Here is a 12557-nt window from a genome sequence, read left to right on the forward strand (position 1 = left end):
ACCAGACGGAGCGGATGATGACTGAGCGCCTCGACCGACATGATCGCCGCCTTCGTGCGATCGAGGATCATTTTCATATCCGACGGTCTCCTACTCCGACACCTCATCAGGAGGAGGGCCATATTGGTACTTCACAGGGTTATCATGGAGCCGAGGAGGCAGTAGACCCTCGTTCCGAGCAACCATGATACTTTTTAGCGGATTAGATCTTTTATTTCTTTATTTTTCTTTTCTTTTGTTAAGACAAACTTTGTGATTTCAGTTTTCTTTTATTTGAATCATCTTGTGCTACTTATGGTGTTTGGTACCCTTGTTGTCTCAATTTGGGCAGAATTTGGATGATCGTGATGATTAAGGGCTTCAAATTGCATCACCACCTATTTGAGGGAAGTTTCAGTTCTTTTACCTTCCTCTACAATGAGGACATTGTAGATTTTAAGTGTGGGGGAGGGATAACTTTATCGTATGGGTGATTGTGTCTTGAAATGCATGACTTTAGTTGTTTAGAGCTTAAAAATGTTGGAATTATATTTGGAGATATTGTCATGAGGATAATTTTTGTGAAAATGAGGTTGTTGGCAGGGAGTTTCATCCATTTTTATGGGGAAACTCTGTCAAAATTTTTCTAAAATATCTTCCATTTGGATAACAAGCTATGTGTATTTTGGAAAAGTTTAATTCTTATTTGTCTTGAAATGAATTATTATGCAAGTAAGATTTTTACATTTTAGAAAGTATATTTGCTTAAATAAGAAAAGTTATGCTTAGAGTTTTGCAAGATTAATGATATTTATCATTTTTACTTAATTTTATAAGTAAGTGATTGATATAGTCAAAGAAAGGCCAAATTCTTCCTTTAATTATACTTAGAGGGAAAAAGAAATTGATTTGAAAAAAAAAAAAAAGAGAGAAAAATAATATTAGTAATTTTCTACTCCAATGATTCACATACTGAGTAACCGGGGGTTGGCATTTACAAATGTCGACATTCGCGTAAAAAGGTATTGGAATTAAGAGTATGATTGGCAATTTAAATGAGTGAAATGTCGAGTAACCGGGAATTTTCACCTAAAAGTGTTGATTTTCACGTAAAAAGACGTTTTCACTATTTAAATAAAATGAATTGTGAATAAATCCCTCTAAATTGTTAAGTTTTGGGATGAGGAAGGCCATAAAATTGACTATGTGATTTACTTATTTGTGGAATTAGGATAGAATGAGAGAATTGATTTGAATTTGTCAAAATTTAGGCATAATTATTTTTATTTAATTGAATATTATGAGTATTTAGTGTAATCTGAGAAATGGCATAATAATTGGTTTCTAGGTTTTTGAGGAATTAAATTTGACAAGAGTACGCATACTGTTTTCTCTATTGAATATTTGAAGTAAGTTTTGTGTAAAATTGCTTGAGGACAAGCAATGATTCAAGTGTGGGGGAATTTGATAAGTGAATATTTAACGTACATTTTGTATGAATTTGGCATGAATTTTTGGTATGTTTTGAGAAGATTAAAGCCATATTTAAACTCTTTTGGTGATAATTGCTTAAATATTGTTTAAGAGTTAAGAAATTGATAAATGAGTGATTAATGCGTAATTTTGTGAAATTGTGAAGGTAATTGATGTATGAAATTCATGCACAAGTTGAAAGAAATGTCAGGGTCATCCAGAGGACAAAGTACACAAGAAAGTGGGAGCAAAAATGTAGAAAAAGGGAAGAAGTGAAAAACTGGAAAAATGCTCAACACGGATCCGAGGTCGGATCCGTGTGTACAAGAGGGATCCGACCCCTCGTCTGTACTTCTGGCGGAGTGTATCCGAGGTCAGGACGATCCGACCTCGGATCCATCATGGGAAGGCCTCGGATCCTATAATCCGAGCTCGGATCCATTATCACTCCTCGGATCCGAGGCTCGGATCTGTCTCTCTCCTCAGCAAGTGGCACAGCCGTTTTTCTTTACCTTTCTCACAACTTTTACAGCTATTTTGAGGGACAGAAATCGGTGGCACATGCTTCTGCAATAAAAGAGAAGACCAAATGAGTGTGGACAAAAGGAACATCATATCTTTGACTTCTTTTTACAAAATCTAAGTGGAGGAAATTATGAAGTGAGAGGAATGGAATTTCTACCACCTTTTATGCAGAAACACAAGGGAGAAGCAAGGATAACCATACGTAGCTAGTTTTCCTTCTTGCAACAAGTTTTCTCTCTAGATAGGAGTACTTGGAGAAGCATTTTTTGGAGAGTTTTCACTTGTAATCATATTGTGCAAGAACATAGCAGGAATTGGAGAGCTTCACCTTCAATTGGCTAAGCTTTCTTTTATCTTTCTTATACTTGTACTTTATGATGTTTTGCATTAATAAACTTGTGAATTTGATTGTTAAATCATTCATGAGTAGCTAAACTCCTTCATCTAGGGAGTAGATGAAACTTATGGCTAAATAATACTAATTGAATGTGATTTACACTTGTTATATCTTGAGTTAACTTGTCTACTGTGTAGCTGTGATTTCTTGTTATTGTTTGATCACCAATAACTTGTTTACAGTTGTTATTGTTCAATGAGAATTGGTAATAACAATGGAAACACATGAGTAGAGCTTGAGTTGTATGTTCATGAAAATAGAAATACACTTAAGTGGATTACTTAGTATTTCATGAATTAAAACAGAGTTGTAGTAGTATTTCACCATGGAAATAGGGAAATCTATATTGCTCTAAGCCATTTCATCATGGAAATGAGACTTGGTAATCTTGGAAATAAATCTCTGGTTAAGCAAGAATAATAGCAAGAAGTAAATCCATTTATTTGTGTAGTTTATGCCATAAGTGGAATCTACATCCCTAGAATCTTCATTAAGTGAAATTTCTCTATTTGCATTCAGCATTTGTTAAACTAGATTTGTATATCAGATGTGTAGATTACAGCATTAGATTTTCTCTGCTCAAAATTAATGGTAAGTCTAAATAATAGAGAGAACAGGGGCTTAGTAATTGTTTAAATTGCTCCTCGTGGGATCGACCCGATACACATCTTGTACTAAAATTTTGACCTGTATACTTGCAGTCCAACGGGTGTAAAATCGGAATTAAACTTGCATTGATACAAAAAGAACCCGTCAGAGGTATTCAAATCGAGGTTCAATCGATCAAACCGGTTCAATTCTGGTCAATGAATTTTTAAAAAAATAATTTATATAAATATATATGTACAAAATAAGACATGCAATGGACTAATTTAAGACTTTATATGATGAAAAGTTTAATATTTTCAAAGAATTTGGATTTTCACAAATAAAATTTTAAATTATAAGTTGTAACAAATAAATTTCATCTTAATCTCAATTGTATCTACCAAAAAATAATCTTAAATCCAACCCAAAATACCACAATATTCTAAAATTATACAAAATTCACGTCTATGGGAATTAGACATTATGAGTTTAAATTTTTAATTTACGTTTTTGGGATTTAGAGATTATAACTTGAAAAAAAAGAAGTTTGGAATTTGAAGGAAGTCAGTAGAAAACAGAGATACAAACTTGATAAAAGGCAAAAAATGAGAAGACAGTGAGTGGATGTGCCATTTAATAATTAGTCTTTAGGGTTAAGGAAAATCTATTCTTTTTTTATATATTTTTTTCAATTTAATAAACGAAAACAAAAAACCGGCAGTCAACAGTTCAATCCGGTTCGCAAGGTTTAAACAGTTCTTATAGATTTTTAACTCCAATCAACCCAAAATATGAATCGGACAGGAGTTATGACTGATTTACGATCCGATCGGTTGAACCGGCCAATCCAATTTGATTTTCAAAACAATGCCAGAAGGGATATGAGCTCCTTTGCATTAGTGAACCTCGAGTCTCGACTGACAACTTATACTTTGGCTGGTCAACAAAAAAGACGGTAAATGTTCCAAATTCCCCACCAACGTACATTTTTAAAGACAAAAATGGATATAGATCGAGTCAATTATTTAATTACAGATGGGTCTCACTTTTTTGCCCAAAAAAATGATCATGTGTGGATCATGTAATTGATTCAGGTTAAGAAACTATCAAAAAATTTAAGTTGGGACCAAATTTTTACCGATTTGATTTTGTAAGGGATGTAAAGTTACAATTTTAAAAGTGAATAACAAAAAAATTCATTAAACTGAAATGTGAAAAACATTTTGAACAATTTTCCCTTTCAAAAGCTGCATTATCTTTCCTTCTAAGGAAACAAAAAAGCCCAAATCTCATCTACTAGCATTACCATTACATACGTTCAAATTCCACAACTGTAACACCATATATGTACGTATGTACGCGTGATGCGTGTATGTATGTGTGTCTGCATGCTTATGAAGCGAAGGAAAAAGTAGAAAGGAGAAAATGACTTGGTTATACCAGTCTCGAGGGAATTGAAATGAGGAGGTGGTTATGGTGATTGCGGTGGCAGTTGTAATAGATCTGAAATGGAGTAAATAAGGTTTGAGACGAAGAGGGTGCTTTCTTCTTTCATTTTATTTTACCTTTCCACACCGTCGGTTTCTTCTTAGTATTGGTGCATCTTCCTTTACTTTATATTTAATGTTTCTTCTCCACTTCTTTGTCTTTTATCTCGTTCTATTCTGATACGTACTTTCTTGTTCTTCTGGGGGAAACACCTATTTGCTAATTTGCCACCCAGCTTTTCTAAATTTAGTAATTAATTATCTTCGGCTTTTTTTGCTAGCAATTGTTGTGCCTAAAAATGCTATCCCATTTCTTTTAATTTTTATTTTCCAAGTCTTTTTAAAGTAAGGCATTGTTGTCATTTGATTATATCCAACGGTTGGGTCTGGACAGCCTCATTTACAAGCGTAGTTGTACTTTGGATCAAGCACAGAGCTAAGTTTGTAAATTACTGAAGCCACAGGGGAGTTTAATTCTATTAATCCATAACTAGAACAATTAGTATGCTAGGATTGAAAATTGATTGTCAAAATTTTTTTTATTTACCGTCAACATGGAGTATGTGAGACGAAAAGGCAGTGAAAAACTTTTAAAGATACTGAAAGAATATTTTTTCAAATAATGTATTCTTGCATAGCTATCCGTCTGTGTAATGGGCCGTCTCGGAGTTACACTAACCCAAAGTTCAGCAAACTTGATCTCCTATGAGCTGACTTTTGAAGTAAATTAAACTTCCTTTCATCCAGGCAAAGGGCGAAGCCCCCCGCTAGCAGCTTTTCGAATTGCTGTCCCATTAATTGGGGTTGCTGTTGTGCTATTTATCATGGCTTTAGTTTTCCTGAAAAGAAGATTGCGGAAGAGTTATGTTGCTATGGCACTGGAAACAAGTGGTAAAGTTGATTGATTAATATTACAAACACTTCAGATTTGTTTGAACAAATAAATTGAGTGTATTTGCTTATTTCTGGTGTAGATGGTGTTGCTGATATCTTCACTGCCGAATCTTTACAGTATAGCTTAACTGAAATTCAAATTGCCACAAATAACTTCTCTGTGGATAACAAAATTGGCGAAGGTGGATTTGGTCGTGTATACAAGGTCTTTGCATGAAATATTTTGCTTTTGTGAATTTGAATATCTACACATTTAATATTTCAATTAAATTCTAGTATGCATGTTTTCTCAGGGTGTACTTGGTAATGGACAAGAAATAGCTGTTAAAAGGCTGTCAAGGAGCTCAGTGCAAGGTGCAGAAGAATTTAAAAATGAAATTGTAGTAGTTGCAAAGCTTCAACACAGAAATCTAGTTCGGCTATTGGGATTTTGCCTGGAAGGAGAAGAAAAGATACTCATCTATGAATTTGTTGCCAACAAAAGCCTTGACTACTTTCTCTTTGGTGGGTTCAATCTAGACATACTTATAGTAATTTTTTGTTGCCATCTATGGTGGGTTCTATTTATGGAGATGACGGACAAATTGCCTCTAGAAAAATGTTTAATTGGTGTGAATTCTAGTTTAGACCCTTAAACCACAGACGCACTCAAACTTTAGTTCTTAAACTTTCATTTTGGATACTTCACCTCCTAATGCATCACATTTGTCACAATCACTCACTCAATTGTCAAAACTAATGGGATAATGGCAAGTAATGATCAAAGTGGGATGATTTCATTACTAATTATACTGAAGTGGGACAATTTAAAACCTTTAGGGTGAAGTGTCCACAATAAAAATTTAAGAACTAAACTGAGAGTGCATTTATATTTTAAAAGCTAAAAATGTAATTTACCTATTTGATTATGCTTTCTGGAGTTATTGATTTAATAATTCTCAATGCTAGCACAATATATTGTGTTTAAATTTGTGTAGATTCAGAAAATAAACGATCATTGAACTGGTCAAGACGTTACAATATCATTCGAGGTATAGCAAAAGGACTTCTTTATCTGCATGAGGATTCTCGTCTAAGAATTGTTCATCGCGATCTCAAAGCAAGCAATATATTATTGGATGGAAATATGAGCCCAAAGATCGCAGATTTTGGCATGGCAAAGATTTGTGGAGTTGATCAATATGAAGGAAACACAAATAGAATTGCTGGGACATTGTAAGTTTTGTGCCCATTACACTTCCATTTCATTGCCTCATTGGGGTTATCTTAGTACTGTTTATAACAATCATTGTGGCTTGCAGCGGTTACATGGCTCCTGAATATACGAGACGGGGCCAGTTTTCGATAAAGTCAGATGTATTCAGTTTTGGGGTTGTTATTTTAGAAATTGTTACAGGCAAGAAGAATAGTAGTTTCCAAAAATCTGAAGATTCTGAAGACCTCGTAAGCTATGTAAGTGCGAATTGCAAAACCTCTACTACTGTTTTTATTATTTTTTTGTGGTTTTGCACAATTGCAGTCAAGGATTTGAACAAATTGAAGTTTTTATGTGTGAACTCCTTATAAGTTGAATTATTTCAAAAAGGTTTGGAAGCATTGGAGACGTGGCGAACCTTTAGCTCTTCTGGATTCAAGTATTGGAGATTCTTTTGCCAAAAATGAAGTCATTCAATGTGTCCAATTAGGCTTACTATGTGTTGAAGAATATGTCAGTAAAAGGCCTACAATGGTTTCCGTGGTCAATATGCTCAATAGTAGCTCTGTTACCCTACCAACTCCACATCGTCCAGCAGTTTTCCGGAGCCATGGATCGGAAAGCATTGTGGAAGAGCTGGAAGTTGAGCAACCTAATACCGAAAGAATTTCAATTCCAAGCTCTGTAAATGAGGCATCAATTACTGAACCATACCCCAGATAGGGGAAGAAATAGGCCAATTCTGGTTGGGAATATTGAGTGCATCACCAGCACCACATTGTAGTGTTTGTTGCATGACTCGTTTACCAGGAAGGTATATTTCTCCACTAGTGTTGTAAATTAGCTTCTTCACACTTGAGGATTTAAGGAAGTGCTTGAAAGAAAAATGCAAGTTGTTGTTGCACTATAGATTTTTTTTTTCTTAAAAAAAATAGACATAGTTGGCTTTTATCACTTATATATAGCAAAGATGGCTTCCTAACTGAGTCTGTCAATTATTTTTTCGCTATTTGTTGTCTTCTTTATCATAGAATCAGAGCAAGAATTAATCATAGGGTCATTGTTTAAAATAATACTTTGGTATAAACTTAAACTAGAAACTGTGATGGGAATTATCTGAAATAGTGCGGGATAGTAGAAGTCTGCACCACGACTCAAATGCCTAGAACAAACGTTTCCTCCTCAAGTACCAAATTATGCAAGCAATGATTCCTCCTCGATGCCAACCATGTTTTGAGTTTACAAGTCAAATGCCTACAAACAAGCAATGATTGCTCCTGCAACATCAATTATGTTTTGTTGTCCAAGTTTTTGAGCTGCATATTTTGGACAAAAACAACTTGGAATATACACTTGAAGTAGTAAAACTATACATGTTTCGTAACAATTTACTCCACAACATTGGCAAAGTTTCTGCTATGACTTGGTTCGATCAGGCTTTTGCTTTACACCAAATTTTAAAAGCCAAAATATCCCATTTTGTGTAAGTATACAAATCATTTATCAAATATAGGGGATATTAGATGTCGATCCTACAAGAAATATTATCAACTACTGGTGTTATTCGAACTCCTCTTTTATTTAGATTATTACAAATAAAGCAAATGGATCTACACTACCAACATGCAAGACAAGTAGTAATAATTGACATGCATAATTGACATGCAAATATGCTTAGTGTTATGGAATTACTATCTAATTATGCAAATGAAATAACCAATTAATTGAATTCATTATTTTGGTTGGCTATGGCGTAATTTCCAAATATATGTGATACATGCTTTCACTGATGTATTAACTGTACCTATAACTATCCTATTCCTATTAATGTGATATGAAACTAGCTATATATTCGTTAAATTCTATGAAATTAAATGAAACAAGCCATCAAAACCACTTGGATTTTTCAACTTAGAACTCGAACTAGCTGCATATGAAATAAGAAGCCTCTGGACATTAGAGCTTAGAGCAGCAGTGATCCAAGTTTTCATACGAAATGGATCATACACGTCTAGACACAAAAGGTGACACCCTTTGATCGATGAATTCTTAGAAAGAGCAAGAACTCTGTCCACAAAGTTCATAAAATCTGTCTTTTTAGGCTGCTTCTTCCTCTTCCATTTCCTCCGCCTGTGCGAGTAACAAAATCTCTTTCTATCATCAAAGGTTAAGTTGTAAATGGAAGTCCATTTGTACTCCCATTTCCTTGACAAGACACTAGTTCTAACAACATCCTCTGTTGGCAAACAGGATAGGATGTGACTCAAAACACTTTCGGGAAGTTCACTGATTCTATCTTTTTTATGGTCCAATAATTCCTTACTTCGACTTCTTCTCTTGTCCATGCTTCCAATTTTTCAACTTAGAACTCGAACTAGCTAAGATCACTTGGATTTTGGATTAGAACTGGAATTGGTTGGTTGATTCCTTCATTCGTTGGAAGCTAGAATTCCATATTTGTAGGTTAGTTGGGAAAACGGAAGGTCTGCTTGGTTGCAATTGACACTGTTAAGGTTCTCAATAATAATTCAATGTATTTGGTAACAAGGAAAACGCAAACTGACTTTTCACAAGTACTCTCCCTAAACCATACGTACGCATATTTAGGAACTAAAACGGTGATCAGATGGAGTCTCAGAAATTGAGTATTGGTGGCATTAATATAGATAGATGCTACAGTGTACGAGGTTCATGAACTACTTCCAAACATACACACAGGTTCCACATTTTTTCTCGCAAATGAATTCTTCCAATACACTCCAATAATCGTATATCATAAATGCTATCCGTATTTATCCTCTTGAGAAATGAAAAATAAGAAATGGTGTCTTTGGATCTTTCAAAAGATAGAATTGATTCAGTATGTAGCTTTACGACTCCATATTGGAGGGGAAGTTCATGCATCTCTGACCAGGCTAACTATGGAACTGTGCAGATAAAGCAATTGAGACAGGAAAGGCATTTTAGTGCTCTCATATGCAGAACTTGGACATGTCACCTTGTTGATATTACGAATTCCTTTGACGAAAATTATGTATGGTTATCAAAATAGTAAGAAACGTACCAGAATGATAGGGATGTTGTATAATTGCCCTTTGTGTGCAGCAATTCTACTAGTTGTGAGTAGATCCTGAGATTGAATGTATTAATCAATTTTGAAGTGACATAGGAAAAAGAAGTAAAGAAAGATATTTAATCTAGTGAACTTTCAATATTACAAAGTACTCACTTTTGATCTACACACACAGCCATACAATCTCACATCTACGATATCAAGTATTCTGCAATGCATACAATCACAAGAAAAGAAACAGACCTGGCAGAAACCAATTTGACCAATATTTCTTTGCATTATGATATGCATCTGCAGGATAAGGACTTGGGTATGTTTACAATTCATAACAAGTGCAAATGCTCCAGTTATAGGGCTCGGATTCAGGTCAATTATTTGCCTTCACATTACTCAATGATAACGATATCATATAGGAATTAGAACACGAGTTTCATCTAACTGCTATATATATCACATAAATGCAAGCCTGAAGCAATTGACAGCGTATAAGAATTAACCCTTTGAATGGAACTGTCATTACTTGATATGACATAATTCAAGCCCAGGAGTTTCAGTTTTGGTAAAACGATCAACTCCGTGACATTCAAGGTGGCAAAGCTGTATAATTTTGCAACTTTTTGCACATGAAAGTTGCCCTCACCAAACGTTCATGGTGGTTATATCTTACGTAGAAGATAGAATTGTTGAACATTAGTACGAGAGAAAAGGCTAACAATACTTGTTTAGATGTGCACACAGTTAAAATAAAAGAGGAAAAAGCCACCAATACTTGTGCATATGGATGCATGTCTGCATCAATATCAATGTGAACATATTGTCCTCAATGTAATGCTAATAACGTGTTTTTTTAATCCTTTTGCCTTATTTACGAATTTTATAAAAATTGCAACCTTTCATTCTTCCTTTCTTTATGTCTTTCCTTTTTTTTTTTACTCATTCTTTGTACCTTTTTACAAATATTTCCTTGGAAAATTGTACCTAAGAAAAACAATATTTAAAATAAACAAATATACTTGTTTTATGCACTCTTCATAAAATGTTTCTGCGGAATGTCTTCTTTTGCCTTGTACATGTATAAATATTTTCTCAAATTATTTTATGAAAAATTTTAAGCAAATAGAGTATTTAAATATAATTATTTTACCAAAAATAGTTGAAAAACCATCATGAAAATAAAAAATAATCTAAAATGCATGAAATAATCTTGTTTAAGAAATACAAATTAATTGGTAATGTGCTTGGCTTTAAGAGAGTAGTAGGAGAATTAAAAAAAAGAATAAAGGCTTCAGTGCTGGGCAACTATTTGTATAAGTAGGTTGTTTTCATACCCAAAAGAAAGTGAAAAATAGTGGTTGTCATTAGGGTTGTTAATGGGTTGGATCAACCTAAACTCGGCCTATTTGATCCGAATTAATTTGAGTCGAGCCTTGCATATTATTGGGCTGTAGGGTTAGGTTAAGGTTAAGACTCGATTAAATTGTAAGTCGACTTTGAGTTTAAAGAGACTCAGCTCGATTAAAACTCGACTTGACCTAATCAATTAAATACATAAATAGCTATTTTTTTTATTCATAATGATGTATGTTATTTAATAATTATATATTATACTCTAAATAGTTTATAACATATATATATTATGATACAATAAAATAAATATTATATGTATATTATTTTTAAAATTATGTATTAATTGTAAGTTTGGGCCAAGCTCAAATTGGACCGAAACTCTGGTATCTTGGTGAACCGAGTATGCGTTTTACACATTGAGCCTAGATACTGAGTCCCAAAACATGAAAGTGCTACTTTATTTTTACAAGCCAAACTTGGACTTGTCAAATCTAACTCGTAAGGCCCACTTGAAACCCCTAATTGTGATGGAAAAATGAATGCATAATTTTGTTCTAGTCATCTTGGTGAAAAGTTTTCATTTCCCTTTAATTTGTCCAGTTACTTGTGGTGACAAGTGTTCAGTGGGCTAGTAGCAACCTTCATTAACCTGCAATCACTGGAATTGGCCCATAATTAAAATAAGGCTCTTAAAGTTCTCCTCGCAATTAGACTCTTAGAGCTCTTAGAGTTCTCCAAGGGATTGGAGAAACATTAGCAGATGATCTCTAACTTCATCCACCTTATGTCCCTCATGCTGTGAATAAATCAACAGCTCCTTAAGCTTTACAGCATTCCGCAGAAAAAATTTCACCAAAGTACTGTCCGTTGGCTTATGAAAGTACGAATATACCAGTTTGATTACCTTGAGGAAAGATAGATATCCAGGCAACAATTGAATTTGATTGTAGTCATCAGCAGCTTGCCTCGAAATTCCTGTTTAATGAAGTTAAACAAGGAAGACAATGAATAGGACTACAGGTTAAACATTAAGGAACCACCGAAGCACATAAACACAAAAGTTAAGGAAGTCTGCCAAAAAAAAAAAAATGAAAATACCAGCAAGTACCTTGAGGAGGACATTGCGGATTCGCACCAGCAAGTACCTTGAGGAGATCGGGCAATTAGGCTAGCATTAGAAGGGCTGAAAGGTGAACCAACCTACTCCATACTTGAAACTAGTTTAGCTCAATAAGAGATTGTTTAGAATTGGTTCGCTAACTAATCAAGTCAAACTTGAATAGCATCAACTTTCAAAGTATAAAAATGAAATATTAGAATTTGTAGATAAGAAAACGCAACCTACTCGAGCTTGCCTTGGTAAAACCTAATCTGAGATCAGCTTGATAAATAAATAAAGCAATTCAAAAACAATTTCAAGCTTACAATAATCAAAGAAGTTTGAATAGTTTGATGTTTGGTTTGATTAGACTTATTTACAGCCATAAGCATCAGTCAAGATACAACACAAGAAAAAGGCATAGGGGTATTTTTTAGCAAGATCATGTACATCATGAAGCTAATCATTTATCAGAATGGCAAGATGTCTTAACTCATGAG

The 12557-nt window shown here is 34.1% G+C and overlaps 1 protein-coding gene and 1 pseudogene across 1 annotated transcript; one reads left to right on the forward strand and one right to left on the reverse strand.

The window, feature by feature from the left end:
- Positions 1-7431, forward strand: part of LOC113770916 — a 29598-nt pseudogene extending 22167 nt beyond the window's left edge.
- A 969-nt stretch (positions 7432-8400) lies between these two features.
- Positions 8401-8883, reverse strand: LOC113771476 (putative F-box protein At3g58860). Its single transcript, XM_027316052.1, has one exon. It carries the CDS (start codon positions 8881-8883, stop codon positions 8401-8403), a length of 483 nt encoding a protein of 160 aa, XP_027171853.1.
- Positions 8884-12557: the final 3674 nt, after the last annotated feature.

This window comes from Coffea eugenioides, chromosome 5, assembly GCF_003713205.1.
Source record: "Coffea eugenioides isolate CCC68of chromosome 5, Ceug_1.0, whole genome shotgun sequence".
NCBI lineage: Eukaryota > Viridiplantae > Streptophyta > Magnoliopsida > Gentianales > Rubiaceae > Coffea > Coffea eugenioides.